This window comes from Syngnathoides biaculeatus, chromosome 18 (genome assembly GCF_019802595.1).
Source record: "Syngnathoides biaculeatus isolate LvHL_M chromosome 18, ASM1980259v1, whole genome shotgun sequence".
NCBI lineage: Eukaryota > Metazoa > Chordata > Actinopteri > Syngnathiformes > Syngnathidae > Syngnathoides > Syngnathoides biaculeatus.
In genome coordinates, this window is record NC_084657.1 from 11,596,831 (window position 1) to 11,614,320 (window position 17,490).

At 44.8% G+C, this 17,490-nt stretch overlaps 2 protein-coding genes across 5 annotated transcripts in view; one reads left to right on the plus strand and one right to left on the minus strand.

Moving 5' to 3' along the window:
* tmem248 (transmembrane protein 248) lies at positions 1–10,711 on the minus strand. 3 transcript variants are annotated; one of them, XM_061804419.1, is made up of 10 exons: positions 10,572–10,704; positions 8,717–8,819; positions 8,346–8,471; positions 8,235–8,263; positions 4,290–4,448; positions 3,682–3,970; positions 3,442–3,592; positions 3,039–3,222; positions 2,585–2,728; positions 1–2,497 (listed from the first exon to the last, which is right to left on the minus strand). In XM_061804419.1, exons 3-10 carry the CDS (start codon positions 8,431–8,433, stop codon positions 2,477–2,479), a joined length of 1,065 nt encoding a protein of 354 aa, XP_061660403.1. In that variant the 5' UTR covers positions 8,434–8,471; positions 8,717–8,819; positions 10,572–10,704; the 3' UTR covers positions 1–2,476. The 3 variants fall into 3 exon arrangements, with proteins under 3 accessions (XP_061660403.1, XP_061660402.1, XP_061660404.1); XM_061804418.1 differs by lacking the exon at positions 8,717–8,819 and having other exon boundaries at positions 10,572–10,711; XM_061804420.1 differs by lacking the exons at positions 8,235–8,263; positions 8,346–8,471; positions 8,717–8,819; positions 10,572–10,704 and adding an exon at positions 5,468–6,691.
* lig3 (ligase III, DNA, ATP-dependent) overlaps positions 8,840–17,490 on the plus strand; it is a 12,168-nt gene continuing 3,517 nt past the window's right edge. The window contains exons 1-16 of one of the 2 annotated variants that reach the window (XM_061804415.1): positions 8,840–9,498; positions 10,453–10,961; positions 11,704–11,835; positions 11,967–12,179; positions 12,274–12,425; positions 12,684–12,850; positions 12,922–12,999; positions 13,083–13,251; positions 13,323–13,478; positions 14,467–14,598; positions 14,680–14,759; positions 15,783–15,870; positions 15,953–16,030; positions 16,146–16,269; positions 16,757–16,899; positions 16,986–17,060. In XM_061804415.1, coding sequence (XP_061660399.1) covers positions 10,472–10,961; positions 11,704–11,835; positions 11,967–12,179; positions 12,274–12,425; positions 12,684–12,850; positions 12,922–12,999; positions 13,083–13,251; positions 13,323–13,478; positions 14,467–14,598; positions 14,680–14,759; positions 15,783–15,870; positions 15,953–16,030; positions 16,146–16,269; positions 16,757–16,899; positions 16,986–17,060 — 2,277 coding nt within the window. In that variant the 5' untranslated portion in view covers positions 8,840–9,498; positions 10,453–10,471. Of the gene's footprint in view, positions 9,614–10,452; positions 10,962–11,703; positions 11,836–11,966; positions 12,180–12,273; positions 12,426–12,683; positions 12,851–12,921; positions 13,000–13,082; positions 13,252–13,322; positions 13,479–14,466; positions 14,599–14,679; positions 14,760–15,782; positions 15,871–15,952; positions 16,031–16,145; positions 16,270–16,756; positions 16,900–16,985; positions 17,061–17,490 lie in introns of both variants that reach the window. The other variant, XM_061804416.1, reaches the window with a different exon arrangement.

A 17,490-nucleotide genomic window follows, 5' to 3' on the forward strand; every position in this document is an offset into this window, starting at 1 on the left:
TGATTGTCAAATATTTATTTGAGAGAATTGAGTCACTCACTCCTTTCGCACATAGTCATACTAGACAAAAATAAATTACTTTAATCAAAAATATAATCAGACTTTTTTTTTTTTTTTGGTGCAGGAATATGAAGACAAAAAAAAAAAAATCAAGTCAAAAGTGCAAGAAATCTATGAGGTGTGCTAACTATCCAAACAACAAAAGTAATTCAAAATCGTGAAATAATTTAAGGAGCGTTGATATGATTATTTACACATGGTTGTCACAAGAAAAGGACAAAGACGATGCAAACTTCATCCGTCGTGGGTAAGGCAAGTTTACGGTTTCGCGTCAAAATCAAACGCAAAAGAAAAATTGCTTAACTGACAGAAGCAGCAACATCTTCACATTCCACAAACATGCAAGTATCTTGTGCATGAACACTGTCCAATCATTTGTATGACGGTTTAAGATTTTAAAAATAATAATCAAATAAAAAATAGAAAAACAAAAAGAAGCATTTTAGGAACTGATAAAGCGCATTCAGCCTACGGAAGAACGTGTTCAATTTCATCTCGTTTTCTGCGACTTGAACGCCACAATCTGCACATTCATAACGTTAACCAGTAAATAGAAAAATTTTAACTAACAAAGGAATGGACATTTTTTTTATTCGACTAATTTAATTAATTTATTTAATAATTTCTTGATCTTAAATATTCATTTTGCTCTGCAGTCAAACGCCAAGAAAATGGATGATTGTGGAAAAGATTGTTGAGGACTTGTTTTTTTTTTTTTTTAACCTCGCCAGGCCAGACAGGAATAAGTTTCACATTTTGAGCCACGACAACTCGGAATCCACCGTCCACACGTTCCTGACATGAGCTACGGACAAGGAAGTAGCAAACTAACCAACAAACTGACAGTTCACATGAACAATGCCATGGAATCGAAGCGGAGGGTCGCAATTTAAGCACGCTAGCCAACGAACGGCGTGATTTGAACAACATGAACAATACGCAGCATGCTACAAAGAAAAAAAAAAAAAAAAAAAAATATATATATATATATATATATATATATATATATATATATATATAAAAATGATTCATCATTCATAAGACGTGGTTATCAGTGCTATTCTTGAAGAAGTGCTCGGCGCGTTCCGAAGGTTTGGAAGTAGCCTTGAACCAGAAAATATCGAGTACGGGTTAAATGGCGGGTTGTGCGGTTTCTCAACATGCCACTTCCTGCTTCACAGCTAGCGAAAGGTGCCACAAATGTGCGTTTAACTCGTTTGCTAGTAAGTCTGCTTACTTCCTGGTTGACCAACTGACCGTAAGCAGAACGCCACAATCCTGAGTGCTGTATTGGAAACTGGAATCTCGCAGACTGACTTACGGAAGCATATTGCTGCCACACCAGAAAGGAGGAAAACTTCAGAATCGCGTAATGAAATTTGACTTTCCCGACAAAAAACAAATTAATCGTTTCCCTCGGGATGAGGACGCTGGCGGAGCCTGATGAAGAGAAAGTCTTACGAATTAAACATTCGTAGCGATGTCACGATGCTGCTCTTGTATCATACAGTAAAAAAAAAAAAAAAAAAGGAATGACAAGTGACTAGTAATGTATTCCATTAACATACTACTTTTAATATTCATCAGGATTCTCGGCAATCGAAATCAGCATGTTACAAATGCACGTTCGGCGTGCGCCTTTTCATTAGTGCGGGACTTCCTTGTTCGTTGTTCATGTGAAATGTCACAAATGCACGCTCAGATCGTAACGCTTGCTAGTCAGCGGGCGACATCCTGGGTTGCAGCAACAAAAACCAAAATATGATGCCAACAACGCATCTCAAACGGACGTACACGTTCTCCGAGATTTTACATTCCAGTCACATTAGAATACTTAAAAATCAATTGCAAAAAAAATGTCAATGAATCGTCTTGCTTAGTAATTTTGATCAATCGACTAATTTGGAGCATTCCCGGCTAAGACTGTGGAGCATTAGAACGGCAGCTAAAAATGAACCCATCAGACGCGAACAGTTTCATTGTGGCTCAAGAAATTTACCGGGACCTGGTCCTGGAAAAAAGTGATCCTTGACATCCTGTTCGGGCAGATGTTTTCGCCTTTGATTACTTCTTGCGTTTGATTCGGACAAAAGTATATTGGAAGATGCGGTGCCGCTCGCTCACTGTACTGCATGATCCTGATATGGCAACGGAGGAGTCCAGAGGCAAATCAACAGTAAACCCTTACTTAAAAAAAAAAAAAAAAGAACAAAAAAATGGTTTCTCAAAACATATTTACACCACAGATGGCAGGCACTTGTATCTTTGGTTGGATCGTCCCAACATCATTGCGAGGAGTTTTAAAATCATTCTTGAAAGTGCGCCCAGCAACTCTGTGAGTCATCTCTGGGTGTTATAAGTTTTCTTTTTTTTTTTTAAGCAATCATGTTACCTTAGGGGATCTTCTTGTACCTTCTTAGCCTTCTGAAAGTGTCACCTGCAAGACAAGAACACCAGTGCTAAAAACAAACAGAAAAAACATATCAGTCCCACCCCTTTTTTCCCCGCACGTTGGCCACCGTACCTTCTCGGGGAAGAAATCGTGGCTACTCTGCCGCAATTTGCCGGGCCTGCCCTTGATGACGGCATAACAGAACATGGTGATGACCATGACGAACAGGAAGTAGCTGGTGTGCATCAGGTGCAGGTTGATGAGGGAGCGATCGTCCTGGTCAAGGGAAAAATGCTTGGCTTACATCAGTGAGCATAATAAAAAATAAAAATTAAAAAATATGGCACGTGACATAAAACAGGAAGGAAATAGGTTCAACTTATGGGTGGCACATATTACAGTTTAAAACCATTATTAATCAATAAATTGAAACTCATTGCAATTTAAAACAATTCAATGTAAAAAAAATATGGATAAAATTCAAATGAACTTTACTATTCACCCACATTAATTTACATCATACTTTCTGCATCGTGTTGCAGACAATAAGCATCTGCTTAGTAAAATGAACTTCCCCCTCACTCACGTCGGGCACGATGACGGTGAGTTTGGGATTGAGGGCGTGGTACACCTTGCCCACTGCGCCCTTGTAGCACCAGAAGGGGTTGTAGTCCTGGCTGTACTTGGTGTCCGAGTCCCGCACGGTGGTGAACACCTTGTACCAAGAGGTGGCGTTGGTGTACGTCTCTGGGAGGCAGTGCGGCGGCTGCCTGCAGAAGCAGAAAAATGGCCGTCGACAGCGCCCGGAAGTAACATGGGGGAGCGTCACGTTTCAATAGATTGCGTTTCAGTCAAATGACATTTCATTGTTTGTTACACGCCACAAAAATAACTTCACTAAGCCTGGTGAACACACTCCCATTTGTCATCACGCTTCCTAATTAAAATCCATATTTTCTAAGTTTTGTCCTCACAACTGGGACACTCACACTGTGACCGGGAAGACGTTGCTGGCCGCCGTGATGGTCATGCACGTGCTGAACACCACCTGCTCGCAGTGGCCGTGCAGAATGCAGTCTTCGGCGTTCCAGGACACGGGCAGCGTGAAGGTGATGTTGATCTCTTCGTGGGCTTCACGGCCTGGCGCGCAAGGAAATGGTAAGCTCGTGACAAACAGCGGGACACGATTGCACCACGACAAAACACACACACAAAATGTTGACTCTCACCAGACAAGCCGACCTGCTGTCCCAGCACGGAGGCGTACAGGTGGGTGATGTTCCGGGAGTACCCGCCAAAGGGCCGCTGGGGGTCCAACGTGAGCGTGATGGCCACCGAGATGTTGACGGATCCCGAGTCTTCGGAGAGCAACACCGCTGACGTGCTGGGCCGAGCCTGCCCGCTGGTCGCTGCCAGGCTCTCGGGCGTGGTGGACTCGTTCAGGCCGTGTTTGATGGTCTCGTTCTCCGACACGCAGAAGTCAAGCTCGTTGTAGCGCAGCAGGAAGGTGTTCCAGTCCTGAGGAGTAACAATACGGAGTCACATCTATTCTCTCCATTTCAACACAAAAACTTCATTTGAGATACAAATACTTTATGAGCCTTGTGACAGGTGCATTCAACTCTTAAATCAAAGCACCACTTGACTTACTCTAATGCCCTCACATGTGGGAAAGGAGAGCCAGTTATTGATCACTATTATTGCCAATTTTAATTGATTACACTGTGGATCTGGAATGTATCTCTTGCAATAAATGGGGATCGCTATTATACAATTGTGCCGCCGGGCAGTTTGAAATTATTCACCCCCACCACTCACCCAACAGAAACGGACGCACCTCGGTAAACTCCGGAGACTTGATCTCCTTGATCTTGAAGAAGTAACCAATAGTGAGAAAGGCGATGGCCAGGGCACTGACACTGATCATAAAGATGACCAGTGGCGGGCGGTTGTTGATGTAGCTTCTCAGGTTCTCCAGAGGGTTCAACAGATACACCTGTGCAGAATGGGAGGCTCTCAAGCAGGGGTTTCAAACTTGCTTTCATCGTGGGCTGCATCGGAGTTTTGGTTGCACTCAGGGGGTTGCAGTCCTATCTTCATAATCACTTACTTCTCAGGATATTAAAACATCCATCCATCAATCTATCTATTTTCTTTGCCGCTTATCCTCGCAAGGGTCGCGAGGAGTGCTGGAGCCTATCCCAGCTGTCAACGGAGAGGAGGTTGGGTAAATCCTAAACTGGTTGCCAGGCAATCGCAGGGCACATGGAGACAAACAGCCGCACTCACAATCACACCTACGGGCAATTTAGTGTCCAATTAATGTTGCATGTTTTTGGAAGGTGGGAGGAAACCCACGGAGGCACGGGGAGAACATGCGAACTCCACCCAGGTCCTCAGAAATGTGAGGCCAACGGTTTAACAGCTGACCCACCGTGCCGACAGATATTAAAACAAACAAACAAAAATAACAGCCAGCCTTAGTTACCAAACACTGACCCATGAAAGGTCATAACAATCAAGCTAACATAGGCAACTACTCATCAGTACTTTTGTCTGTGTGTGTATATATATATATATATATATATATATATATATATATATATATCCAAGTCATTCCAAAAGTTAACTCCTCTAATGGAGACAAAGCTGTTTATATTTGTTCGCGTTTTTTTTTTTTTGGTTACTCCCTTCAAATTTCAACAACTCCCAATTCAAACAGCTTTTAATTACAGTGGCAAAATAAATTGGTTTATGTACAAAACCTCGGCTGTTTTGAATTTAACTAAGTCGTAACATTCCTCTATATTTACACAGGGACACACGCATTGTTAGAAGATACATTCGGTGTTGCTGTCCAGTCTTAATGTCCACCTTGTTTGCTAGGCTAAAGCTAATCCTTCTTTGGCCCTCTGAAACGGCAACAACAACAAAAAAAAAAAACACAACAAAACTTCTCATTAAACCACCGGCAATATTTCATGGCAGTGGTGGGGTAAATTCATCGATTCGTACCATTTTCTCCGACTGGCGGTGGTGACGAGGAACTCTGTGGAGTCGCCACGAAGCGAAAGACAACAGTTTAGTTTAACTTAGCTTAACCTAGCCTAGCCAAGCTCCAGTACAGCTCAACTGCCCGCCAGCCGCCGAGCTAGTCGTTGGCTTCCTCGGTTTCCGGGGGAGAGGAAGTTATTCGTTCCTGGATAGACCGTTGCAAAACAAACAGGGGTGGTGTGTGGAGACAATTCCGACAGCACCACGTCCCATTTTCGTGTGTTATTTGGTGTCTGTTTCGTGTTGACCTGTATTTTACGTCAGCAAACGCATCATTGAGGGGTGCCGATTGACTCCGCCCATGCGCAGTCCCATCCTGCGCGTCTATGAAGTGAGCGCTCCGAACACCAAACCGTTCCAAAAATAAAATAAAAAGCAAAAAAAAAAAAAAAAAAACGCCAGCCAGCAGAGTTAAACACTGTCGCTCCAAGAGCTAAGAACGTGGTTCTTTACGTCCATTTTCGCAGTTTCTCTCGTCTCGTGCACTTCCGTGAGATGTTGCGTATGTTACCCGGATGCCTTCAAAGCTACTCATAAATCAATCGTTCCCAAACTAGCTAATGCCGTGCAAAATGGTTGAAGAAATTAGAAACGGGACCAATTCTGCACAATTTAAAAAGGTTCCCACGTGTCTTGAAAAGGTCTGTCGCCATTTCCAAGAAGATTAGGTTGCAAAATTGCGCGCAAAGTGGATTACGGGGCTACTAGTTTTAATCAAATGATGATGAGTTCAAGTCCTTTGTTCAGAAAAAGTAGAAACTGCTTTCCACTGATCAAGTAGAATTAAAATAAAAATAAAATCCTGATCAACCCTTTGCTACCAAAAAGTAAAACCAATATGAAAACCCCTCATTGGTCTACAAAAACTTAAACCAAGATCCAAGTCGAAGTTTTTTGTTCACAAAAGATCCAAACTTCTCTGGATGTAAAATGAAAATTAAAAGAATCCAAGTGTTTTAGTCACAATAAGTCAAGTCCTTTGTCCACAAAAATCCAAATCACCCTTTTGTCCACATAAGGGACATAAAAATATATACTACAGACATTGTGATGTCATGTGGTGACATCGCCCTATCAGAGACTGCGATGTAGTTGCATGTCATCTGATCATACGGTAATGATGCATCTTTGACTTTTTGGGGGATGGAAGTAGTGTGTTGCTCTGCCGATAAAAATTTGTAAAAGTTTCGAAGGGATGCAGAGTCAGGAAGTCGCCGCGAGCAGGCCAGAGGTCCACGAGGATGCCCAAGCCGCCGTAACCGAAGAACCCATGACGGCCCAGCGGGTCATCCACCTGCACCGTGAGCTGCTCTCCTTCTTCACCGACCTCCAGACAGCAGCCGACGCCAAGCAGTTACTCCGGCGGACCAAGTTCGAGGAGGCCCTCCGGCTGCGTATGGAGCGCCTGGATAACTCCAGGGAGTTCAGCAAGAAGAAGCTGGAGGAGATCAAGGAGGGCTGGGCTCAGGCTGCCACCAAGGCCACGCTGCCGGACTTGCTGGATGCCCTGAGCAGTCAACAGGCGCTGTGCTCGGAGATGATGGGCCACAAGATGGACCTCATAGCCGAGCTGCAGAAGAACTGGATGGACGGCGACGAGCGCCACTCCATCGACCTCCGCAAGCAGACGGAAGCTCTGGAAGTGATGATCGAGCGCATGGACAAGGTGCGGCGCATGACCATGGCCAACAAGGACCTGGCGCACATCCAGACCCCGCATGACGTCTTCCTGACCCAGAGCCTGCGCGAGTGGGAGGGCTACCAGACGGAGCTGCGGAACCGCCGCAAGGAGTGGCTGAACCAGAGGAAGCTGGCCATGGAGGAGTACGAGAAGGCCATGCCCAAACTGGAACTGACGCAGGAGGAGTGTAACACGTCCAAGCGCTGCATCGACATGAAGTTGATGGAGCTGGAGCGAGAACAGGAGGAGATTAAGGGGAAGCGCAACGTGTTGGAGGCCCGCAAGCTGAGCTGCGACGAGAAGCCCGAGGTCATCTACCTCCTGCGCAAGCGGGTCAACACGCTCAAGGTGCAGCTGAGCGACATCATGAAGATGATCCAGATGGAGGAGGAGAGCTTCCAGCGGCGCGAACAGTACCTGCTGGAGGACATCCGCAACAGCATGGCGCAGCACAAGCGCATCCAGAAGAAGATCAAGCACTTCGCACTATCTGACGCGCAGACCTTCGTGGAGATGTCCCGCATGCTGGTGGCCGAGGTGAAGCTGCTGGCGGAGAGCGCGCTGGCGGCCGACGCGCACCTCTGCGCCCACCTGGGCTTGACGTGGGAGCGGCCCGTCGCCACCATGGAGCGCTGCTACCCCATCCAGCCGCAGGACAAGTTTGAGATGGCGGCGCAGGTGTACGCCGAGAGCGTGACCGAGGTGGACTCCAAGACCATGACGGCGTTGCTGGGGCTGCTGTGCGACGAGCTGGGTTTCTTGATCGAGAACAGCGAGCACCTCAGCTTCCTGCACAATGAGCGCCGCACGGCTGAGAAGCTCCTGGGCCTCCTGAACGCGTTTGACTTCTACGACGACGACCTCAACAGGCTGGCGGCGTTCCTACTCAAGTACGAGGAGCAGCATCGAGAACGGGCGGACCGGGCCGACGGAGACCTGGCCGGGGGTGCTGTGGAACTCATCCATCCCAACAACGTTCTACCCGCGTTTTTGAGCTTCGTAAGCTACCGCGTGCACTGCATGAAGAGCTCGGCGCTGCGCCATTACCTGGACTGGGATGCCGACGTGGACAAAGCCTTTTGGGAGAGTATGGTCAACGTAATCTCCGAAGAGAAGCTCCGACTCTGGGACGCCGCCGAGATCGCCCTGACGCAGTACCTGGCCATTTTGGAGGAAAACTCAGAAATATTCCAGAAGAATCTGTCTCTGGAGGAGGAGAACCGGGAGTTGCGCAAGCAGCTGTCATCTGAGAATGACGGAAACACTTTTCTGCTCAAGGACTTCCTGAAAAAAGATATTTAAACTGCGTAAAATCTTGCTAGCCGTATCTAATAATAATAAAAATTCCAAGTCTGTTAGTTGCTAACACTGAGTTTTGAAGGGATGCAGAGTCAGGAAGTTGCTCTGACCAGGCCGGAGACAGAAAGTAAATTGAAAAATAAAATTGATCGTAGTATTTTTAATTGACAAAAGATCATTTTAAAAATCCAAGTCACGATCTTACAAACAATCCAAATCAAAGTTCTTACTTTACAAAGTGGAAATTCTTCCTTGTTTTTTTTCGGATCCCCATATTTTCAATCCAGGACAGGATCCTGCTGCAATATGATTGGCTCCTGCATCGCGAAAGGGCTGGGAAGCCCAAACATGCATAACATTTGGCCGAAAAAAACATAGGTAAATTTGTTATTTTTTACGTTCATGGATGTAGTTGGGTCTTAAACAGTTTATGATTGAGTAAAGTTTACAATTAGGGTGGGTTATAGTTAGTATGAAACATGAATGTACTGTACTGTACTTATTTCCCCATCTGGACTCGAGCCTGATCTACTAGGATACAACATCCAATCGTAGTAGTAGTAGTAGTTGTAAAATTGAGCTTGGGTATCCAGCCTCCAGATATGTGCGCCTTGGTACACCGTCCCAATATGGCTGCCGCACTCACGTGTCTAACCAGTTTAGCTAAGCAGGGCGTGTTGCCTCTTTAAACAAAACGTGCTCACTACAGCAAGTTACATTGCATAGCAGGCTGTACCGGAAGTAATACATATACATTTCAAAACAATGTAGATATTGTGGACACATTAGCTACGTTCCTGTCGATCATAAAGGGTTAAATACCCACTATATGAACAAAATGTAAATCTAAATTAATTTATGAAAATACGAAGCATTTGGAAACTAGTTTTACCCTCTAATCGGAAGTGACCACACTATAACTTGAATCGACGATAACTTGAACGGTGGCTACGACAATGCCACGCAGCTTCCATTTAAACCTCGCTGTTACACTTTATCGAGAATCTCCAAGGTACAGTATATATATCACCAGTTATAAGGATAATGACGTTTCGTATACATTATTTATGCTTAAGTATGTTTATTTGTGTGGAGAGGTCTCTGCAGTGTCTGGCGTGGTGGAAAAGGTAGCCGACCTAGCTAGCCTTGCTTTTTTTTTTTTTTTTTAAGCCACCGTGCAGGCTAAACCTACAATTCCTTAATTCTTCAACGTTCCACACAGTTTAAATCACTGTTCTCTTTCCGGACTGCTTTAAAAAATATCCAAATTTAATTTCGTTGTTTTGGAAAAAGTGCCCTCCCCACCCAAAAAAAAAAACAAAACCAACCACGTTCCTTTGTTCATAACCGTTCAATTAATATCCTGAGATGACAAATTAGCCTGTTGTCCATAAAGTCTGTCTTTGGTGAACATTTTTTTTTTAAAAAGGAACCAATTAATTCCTGTGATTTTTTTTTTTTAAACTATTTCTAGTTTTTTTGTGAATAATGTTCTTGACCAAATAATCAGTCATGAAAAAGATAACTAATAAAGACCATTTTTACAGAAATTATATTCCAAATTCCCTTCGTCACCAAACATCTATTAAATATTCCAAATCAATGTAAATTACTAACGTTTGTTATTTGCTAAGTGAAACGAGATGAGTGCTTTGTTTACAAATGTAAAAAGGGATTTAAATCACTCCTTTGTTCGCAAATGGTAAATAAATTGTAATCAAATCCTTTCTGAACCAGTTCTAAAAAGTCAAAATCAAATCCTTTATTGCAAAAGGGTTCAAAAAGTTAGTAATTCACCAAAAATCAAACTATAATCAGTCCTTTGTGGACCCAAAGTAAAAAATAAAAAAGTTGACTGTTGTTCAAAACAAACAAAAAGTGTTCACCACATAGTGGGGAAAAAAAGTCATTTTGTTAAAAGGTAAAGTTGTGACTTAAAACCTTGAACTCTCCCGCTTTCCTGCAGCGTAAATTGAAAAGTGTTGATGCAGAGGTGTGTGATTCTGCTAATCAAGAATACCGTCGCCCTTCGCCCCCTGGCCCCCCGGCTCCTCCGAGCGTGCGCGACCTCTTCACGCCTCTCACCTCCGCCTCCCGAATCCCGCCGCCGTCTTCTCTCGCCAGCCGACCATCACGGAGCCCTCCCCCTCGCCGCGTTCTGCCGTCTCTTCCCGCACCCGCCCGACGCCATGGCAGAGCAGCGCTTCCTGGTGGAGTACGCCAAGCGCGGCACGGCCGGCTGCAAGAAGTGCAAGGACAAGATCGCCAAGGGGATTGTGCGCATCGGCAAGGTGGTGCCCAACCCGTTCAGCGAGTCGGCCGGCGAGATGAAGGAGTGGTACCACGTCAAGTGCATGTTCGAGAAACTGGAGCGCGCCCGCGCCACCACCAAGAAGATCGAGGACATCACTGACCTGGAGGGCTGGGAGGAGCTGCAGGACGAGGACAAGGAGCTCATCAATCAACATGTCTCAGGTGCTGCACAACAGCCACATTTTACCCCCCAGAGAAAATCATGAAAATGAAACCTCACCTGTGGGGAAAGTGTGTTTTAAATAATATTGGAAATATTCACTGTCATACAACTCTCGAAGTTAAAATGGGTATCATAAATCCAGCCACAAAAAAACTTGTCATTGGTTCACAAAAAGGTACAGCTGAAATACAAAGAAGTCATTTGTTCACAAAATGATGCAGCCATTCATCCATTTTCTGAGTTGCTTATGCTCACAAGGGTCGCGGGGAGTGGTGGAGCCGATCCCAGATGTCAACGGGCAGGAGGCGAGGTACACCTTGAACTGGTCGCCAGGCAATCGCAGGGCACATAGAGACAAACTGGGATTGGTGATAGTTAAACTGTGAGGCCAATGCTTTCCAGCTGCGCCCACCGTGCTGCCAAAATGATACAAATTATCCACATTTCACGATAATTTAAACATTTTAATGACAAACAAAAAACGAGGCTGCTTTTTCCCTAATTTAGTCCTTTCTTGAAATATTACAAAATTATGTTAAAAAAAGTTCATTTTAATGACAACTTGTTAAAACAAAGTCATTGTTCTCTAAAATGGAAAAATCTGAATCACTATGAACCGTAGAGTAAATTTGGTAATACAAAAAAAAAAAAATAAAAATAATAATTTGTTGGCAATCAGCATGAAATCAAATCACTCCTTTTGGTACCCCAAAATCCGAATCAGCTGTTTGGTGTTTGTAGACCTGATGGCCAAAGTGAATTCGAGTCCCAAGAAGAAGGTGCAGGCCAAGTTGAACACGTCGGGCAAGCTGATGTCTCCTCCCGCCGCCGACTCTTCCTTGAACGCACCGCGCAAGTTCTCAGGCTTCACCGGTAAGACTTGACTTACTGTAACGCCAATGCTAACTTCTGGTGGTCTGCGTACACAGTTTTACATTATATGTTAGCATGAAGCTGTTATACGTTTATTAGCTTGCTAGCATTTTCCCGTCCATCCCATCCAGCTGCCAAGGCAGGCGCCTCGTCGTCTGCACCCTTGCCCTCGCCCACCAAACCTAACCAGGGCAGCGCTCTGGCCACCCAACTATGCGACCCGAACCACAAGGACTGCCTGTTCCGAGAGTTCCGCAAATTGTGCGCCACGGTGGCCGAGAACAACAGCTACAACAGCAAGACGCAGATCATCGAGAAGTTCCTGCGCAAGGGCACCGGCGGAGGTCTGTCTGAGTGACCCCCCCCAAAAAAAAAACTAAACTACGTGGTGCCGTTTAGTGTTTGTGTCGCTAATTTGCGTTTTCTCGCCCCGTGCAGACCGGTTCCACGGCAACTTGTACCTGACGGTGAAGCTGCTGCTGCCCGGCGTGGTGAAGAGCGTTTACAACCTCAACGACAAGCAGATCGTCAAACTCTTCAGCCGCGTCTTCCGGTGTAACCAGGACGACATGGTGCGAGATCTGGAGAAGGTCTGGATTATCAAAATTGGAATATTACTCCATGAGACTACACACTATTTGAGTTGTCCATATCAATTGAGTGTTGATTTATTATTTTTTTAATACGTGAAAGCTGAGCGATGATTAAGCTAATGCTTTTTGCCGGATGAATCGTCACGGCAACGCTGAGAAACCAGCATTATTGACCACCTTTACCTTCCCTATTTTGAGTATGGTGTGTGTATATATACATTTTTTTTCCTCTTTTGGATGTTTATTTGTAAACAGGGCGACGTGTCCGAGACGGTTCGCATGTTCTTCGAAGAGAGCAAAGCCTTCCCCCCGTCGCCCAAGAGCCTGCTGACCATCCAGGAGGTGGACGCCTCGCTCACCCGTCTCGCGCAGCTCACTAAAGAGGACGAGCAGCAGGCCGAGCTGGAGGAAATTGCCAAAAAGTAAACACGGGCCGCCATCACGTGGAAACCCACGCCGCTAACGAGATGTCTCCCGTCTGTCTTGTCCTCAGGTGCACCAGCAACGACCTAAAAGGCATCATCCGGCTCATCAAGCACGACCTGAAGATGAGCGCCGGAGCCAAGCATGTGTGAGCGACATCTTCTTTTTTGTCTCCTGAATGGTCGGCTTCTCAGGCCTTCATTTTTTTTTTTGTGTGTGCGTTTTTGGCAGACTGGACGCTGTGGATCCAAACGCCTACGACGCCTTCAAGGCCTCCCGGAACTTGGGCGACGTGATCGAGCGCGTGCTGAGGAACCAGCAGGAGTCGTCCAACGGGTCGGGCCCGAGGAAGCTGCTCACTGTGGAGGCCTCGCTCATGACACCGGTTCAGCCCATGCTGGTGAGTCTATATATTTTGGTACCTCGGTAACATCCTTGGTAACACTTTTTGGTTTTGATCGTGCCCACCAGGCGGAGGCGTGCAAATCCATTGAGTACGCCATGAAGAAGTGCCCCAATGGCATGTACTCTGAGATCAAGTACGACGGCGAGCGTGTGCAGGTGCACAAAAGTGGGGACAGCTTCAGCTACTTCAGCCGTAGCCTCAAACCGGTGTTGCCTCACAAAGTCAGTTTCACTCACACGCACACGCACACGCGGTGATCAGGGTGAGCTCTTGTATGATTAGAAGCCATTAGAGATGCTCACAGTGGGACATTTCCCACAAGGCTTGATCAACATTTGCTCTCTCAGCATGTCACAGTAAATACTACAGGCTAAACATAACGCAGCCTTGCCACTAGAGGGTGCTGCAGGATATAAAATCCCCACATTATCCGCAAACGTTGAATAATCAAAACAGGAGGTGGTGGAATAATCTCTTTTGTGGCTGGTGCACGAGGAATTTTTCTCCCACATTTTAACAAATCGATGCATTAGGAAAATCAGCAACACTCTCAGACAAAAGCAAATAAGTAATGAATGTTAAGGAGTGTGGGGACATTCATGTTGGGGAGCCCAAGCAACCCCGACACAAGGCCCAAAGCGGCATAAGGAGAGCTGCAGCCTCCTTTGGTATGCAGGACGCCAATTCACAATCCACACCTGGCAACAACAACCCTGTTGTGATATCCAGCAAAGACATAAATAGGGAGACTCAAGACTTAATTTGGAACTGAATATTTTAAAATTGCTAGCCCAGCGGGGGAATGGTTAACACATCTTCCTCACAGTTCCGAGCAGGTGGGTTCAAATCTTGTCTCGCCTACGTGGGTTCTCTACGGGTACTCTGCTTTCCTCCCACGTCCACAAAACTTGCATGGCAGGTTAATTGAAGACTCTACGTTGCCTGCAGTGTGAATGTAAGTGTATGATTGTTGTTTTTTTTTTTCCTTAATTTGCCCTGAGATTGACTGGCAACCAGTTGAGGGTGTGCAGCGTAGCTGCCACCTTAGTGAGGTTATGCGGTGTAGAAAATGGACGCATGGATTTTCAAATTAAAGCTGAAATGTCTTCAATCACAACACCGAGTCCAGTTGCCTTGATCACCCTTCGATTACCTGGCGGACAGGAAATCTAAAAATCTATATCTATATATTTTTTGGGCTGTCTCCAGGTGGCCCACTTCAAGGACTACATCCCGCAGGCGTTCCCCGGCGGCCACAGTATGATTTTGGACGCCGAGGTGCTGCTTATCGACACAAACACCAGCAAGCCGCTCCCCTTCGGGACGCTGGGTGTGCACAAGGTGAGAGGGTGAGACAATTTAGGCCGCAATATGACAAAAAAATTTGTGAATATCACCAACGTGTCCCCGTTTGTCCTTCAGAAAGCCGCCTTTCAAGACGCCAACGTGTGCCTCTTTGTCTTCGATTGCATATACTTCAATGGCAACAGTCTCATGGAGAGGTAACAATGTCAAAATGTGAATGCAAAAAAAGCAATTTCATCTCTTCGTGTTTATTAGGGAGTGAAACTACCGTAACGTCTCATGAATAATATACACCCCCAAAATATAGGACAATCCTACTCTGTGTATAATGTGCACCCATGACTTTCTAGCCATTATTTAAATGGAATATTGAGGCCCCCCAGGTTTACTTGCTCTTTAATATTGTGGCACATCAGAGTGTTTAATTTGAAGACTTTATAGAATAATATTCCACCTACGAGCTTTGGGACGCCAGCTGGCTTGCACAACCTCCTGAAAACGAGAGAGATGGTGTGCCTGGATAAAATGTTCAATCGAAATGAATTTTTTTTTTTTTTTGCATTTTAATTCATGTATTTACTTTAAATGGCAATTATAAAGGCAGATTTTTGGGTACCTCCGATGGGATGGAGACCAAAGCCCCAATAATGTATTCTATAAATGATATACTGTATTGTATTGTACTGGTTTCAGAAAGGAAGGACTGGTGCTTAAAGTTAATTATTTTTTGTGAAGACTTACAAATTTTCCATTTTTGTGCTGTTTAAAAAGTTTTTTTTCAACTGAAAGATTCAACAAGTTTTCCATGTTGAGGAATTGTATTGATGCCATAAAAAGTCATCAAGGAAAAAAAAAAATGTGGTGTAAAATTTTACACAAATATCTGGCATCAGAAGTATAATTTAAATCAAAATACCCTAGGGTGATTACAAGAATTAAAGTGAAAAAAAATCCCACCACAAATTCTGTGTATAAAAAATACACTTTTTTTTAAAAAAAAAAGTATTTTTTTTACTAGTCGAGTTTTATCCCCGCCCCCTCCCCACCCCAAATGGTACTAATCTCTAAACACTTTTTTTAATACAAAACAAAAGTAAAACATCCGTCTTAAATTTATTTTTTTGAAAGTTAACATTTGATATTTTTACTCATAAAAAGTTAAGGTGCTATGAAGTACTCTGTTTAAAATTGGTTAAAACAAAAAACCTGTAACCTCGCAGGCCGCTGTGCGAGCGCCGGAAGTTCTTGCACGACAACATGGTGGAGGTGCCCAACCGGATCCTGTTTTCCGAGATGAAGCACGTCACGGTCAGAGCACGTCTACAATCTTACACTTACGGGATATATTATAAAGTATTCATCTAAATATGGATTTGTGTGTGTGTGTTAGCGTGCAGGAGACCTGGCCGACATGATCACTCGAGTCATCAGGGAAGGTTTGGAAGGCCTGGTGCTCAAAGATGTGAAGGTCAGACATTTTTTTTTTCCCAGCGTTTACAAGACTGCAGGCTTTATGACTCCATGTCACGATGATGTTGGTGTGTGTGTCGGCACACCCCCTTGCTTGCTCGCGCGCCCTCCAGGGCTCGTACGAACCGGGCAAGCGTCACTGGCTGAAGGTGAAGAAAGACTACCTGAACGAAGGTGCCATGGCCGACACGGCAGACCTGGTGGTGCTGGGCGCCTTCTACGGGAAAGGCTCAAACGGTGCGTTTGCGAGAGCGTCGCCGCGTTCATTAGCTCAAATGCCGCAGAGTCATTTCCTCAATGTGAAAAAAGCCTTACGTCATTTTCCTTCTGACAGCTTTAGTGTGGCGTTTACGCTCCCGGGTAGTTGGCTCACCGCGACACTTTATCACCGGGCTGGTATATTAATTAAAACATTAATGACACGGACGCCAGAGTGTACTTCTGCCCGAACGAGCGCTCTCATCCATCGGGCGATTATTGCTGTCAAAATATTAAAATGTTACATTCTTCCCTTAATATACGCTCATCAGTGCTCTTTCGGGAAGTTATTGTTGGCAAAACATTACTTTGTTTTTTTCCTCCACTACTTCAGTTATTTCAGTTAGCTAAACATTACTATCGCATCCCGATTTTTCTTCGACTATCGATTGCTGTTTCTTCACGCTATCATTGGCATTCACATGACATACGAGTAAACATTTTGTCTCATTTCTCACAATGTTAGGCGGCATCATGTCCAGCTTCCTGATGGGCTGCTACGACCCGGACTCCAAGAAGTGGTGCACGGTCACCAAGTGCTCGGGAGGCTACGATGACGCCATGCTGGCTCGGCTCCAGAAGGAACTGGACGTTATCAAAATTAGCAAGGTCAGTGGACGCGCCTGCTTGCTGGCCATGGCCCTCATGACTAAAGCTCAAACCCTCATCCTCTAACGTGCCCCCACCCCCTCTAGGACCCCAGCAAAATTCCCGTCTGGCTGAAAATCGTCAAGAACTACTACCCGGATTTCCTCATCCGTAGCCCCGAGGCGAGTCATTTATTGACAAGTTTACGAAGACAAAAAAAGTAAAGTCATTTGTTTGCAAAAAGTAAAAAAACATCCAAGTCAGTCCTTTGTTCGTAAAAGATTTTCCAAGTCGCTTGTAATGACAAAATCTAACTTGGGCTTTTGTTCACAAAATGTAAAAATTGAAATCAAATTAGTATACCAAAGAATATCCACAAATGTCTGTTCATAAAGTTGAAAGGATTAATCAAGTCTAAGTCCTTCACTCACCAAAAACTTAACTTTTAAGACTAAGTTTACAAAAAAAAATTCCAAAGCCAATTTTTTGGGGGTATAAAAAGCAATTGAAAAAAAAATGATGCAAATCAGTCTGTTTGCACATTTTAAACAAAGATCCAGATCAAAGTCATTTGTGAACAACAATGTGTTATCAAACCATTTAACTCAACAT

Bases quoted from the DNA above. Each gene is read 5' to 3' on its own strand.
- tmem248 (XM_061804418.1), bottom strand. From the start codon at position 8,433: ATGACAGCTGCTTGCGCAACTCCCGGTTCTCCTCCTCCAGAGACAGAT. The intron at 8,264-8,345 runs GTACTGCGTCAG...CTCTCCCAAAAG, and splicing joins TTTTCCTCCAAAATGGCCAG to GCTTTGTCCACGTCGGCATC. The intron at 4,449-8,234 runs GTAATGGCGCAG...CATTCTGCACAG, and splicing joins ACGTCGGCATCCCAGTCCAG to GTGTATCTGTTGAACCCTCT.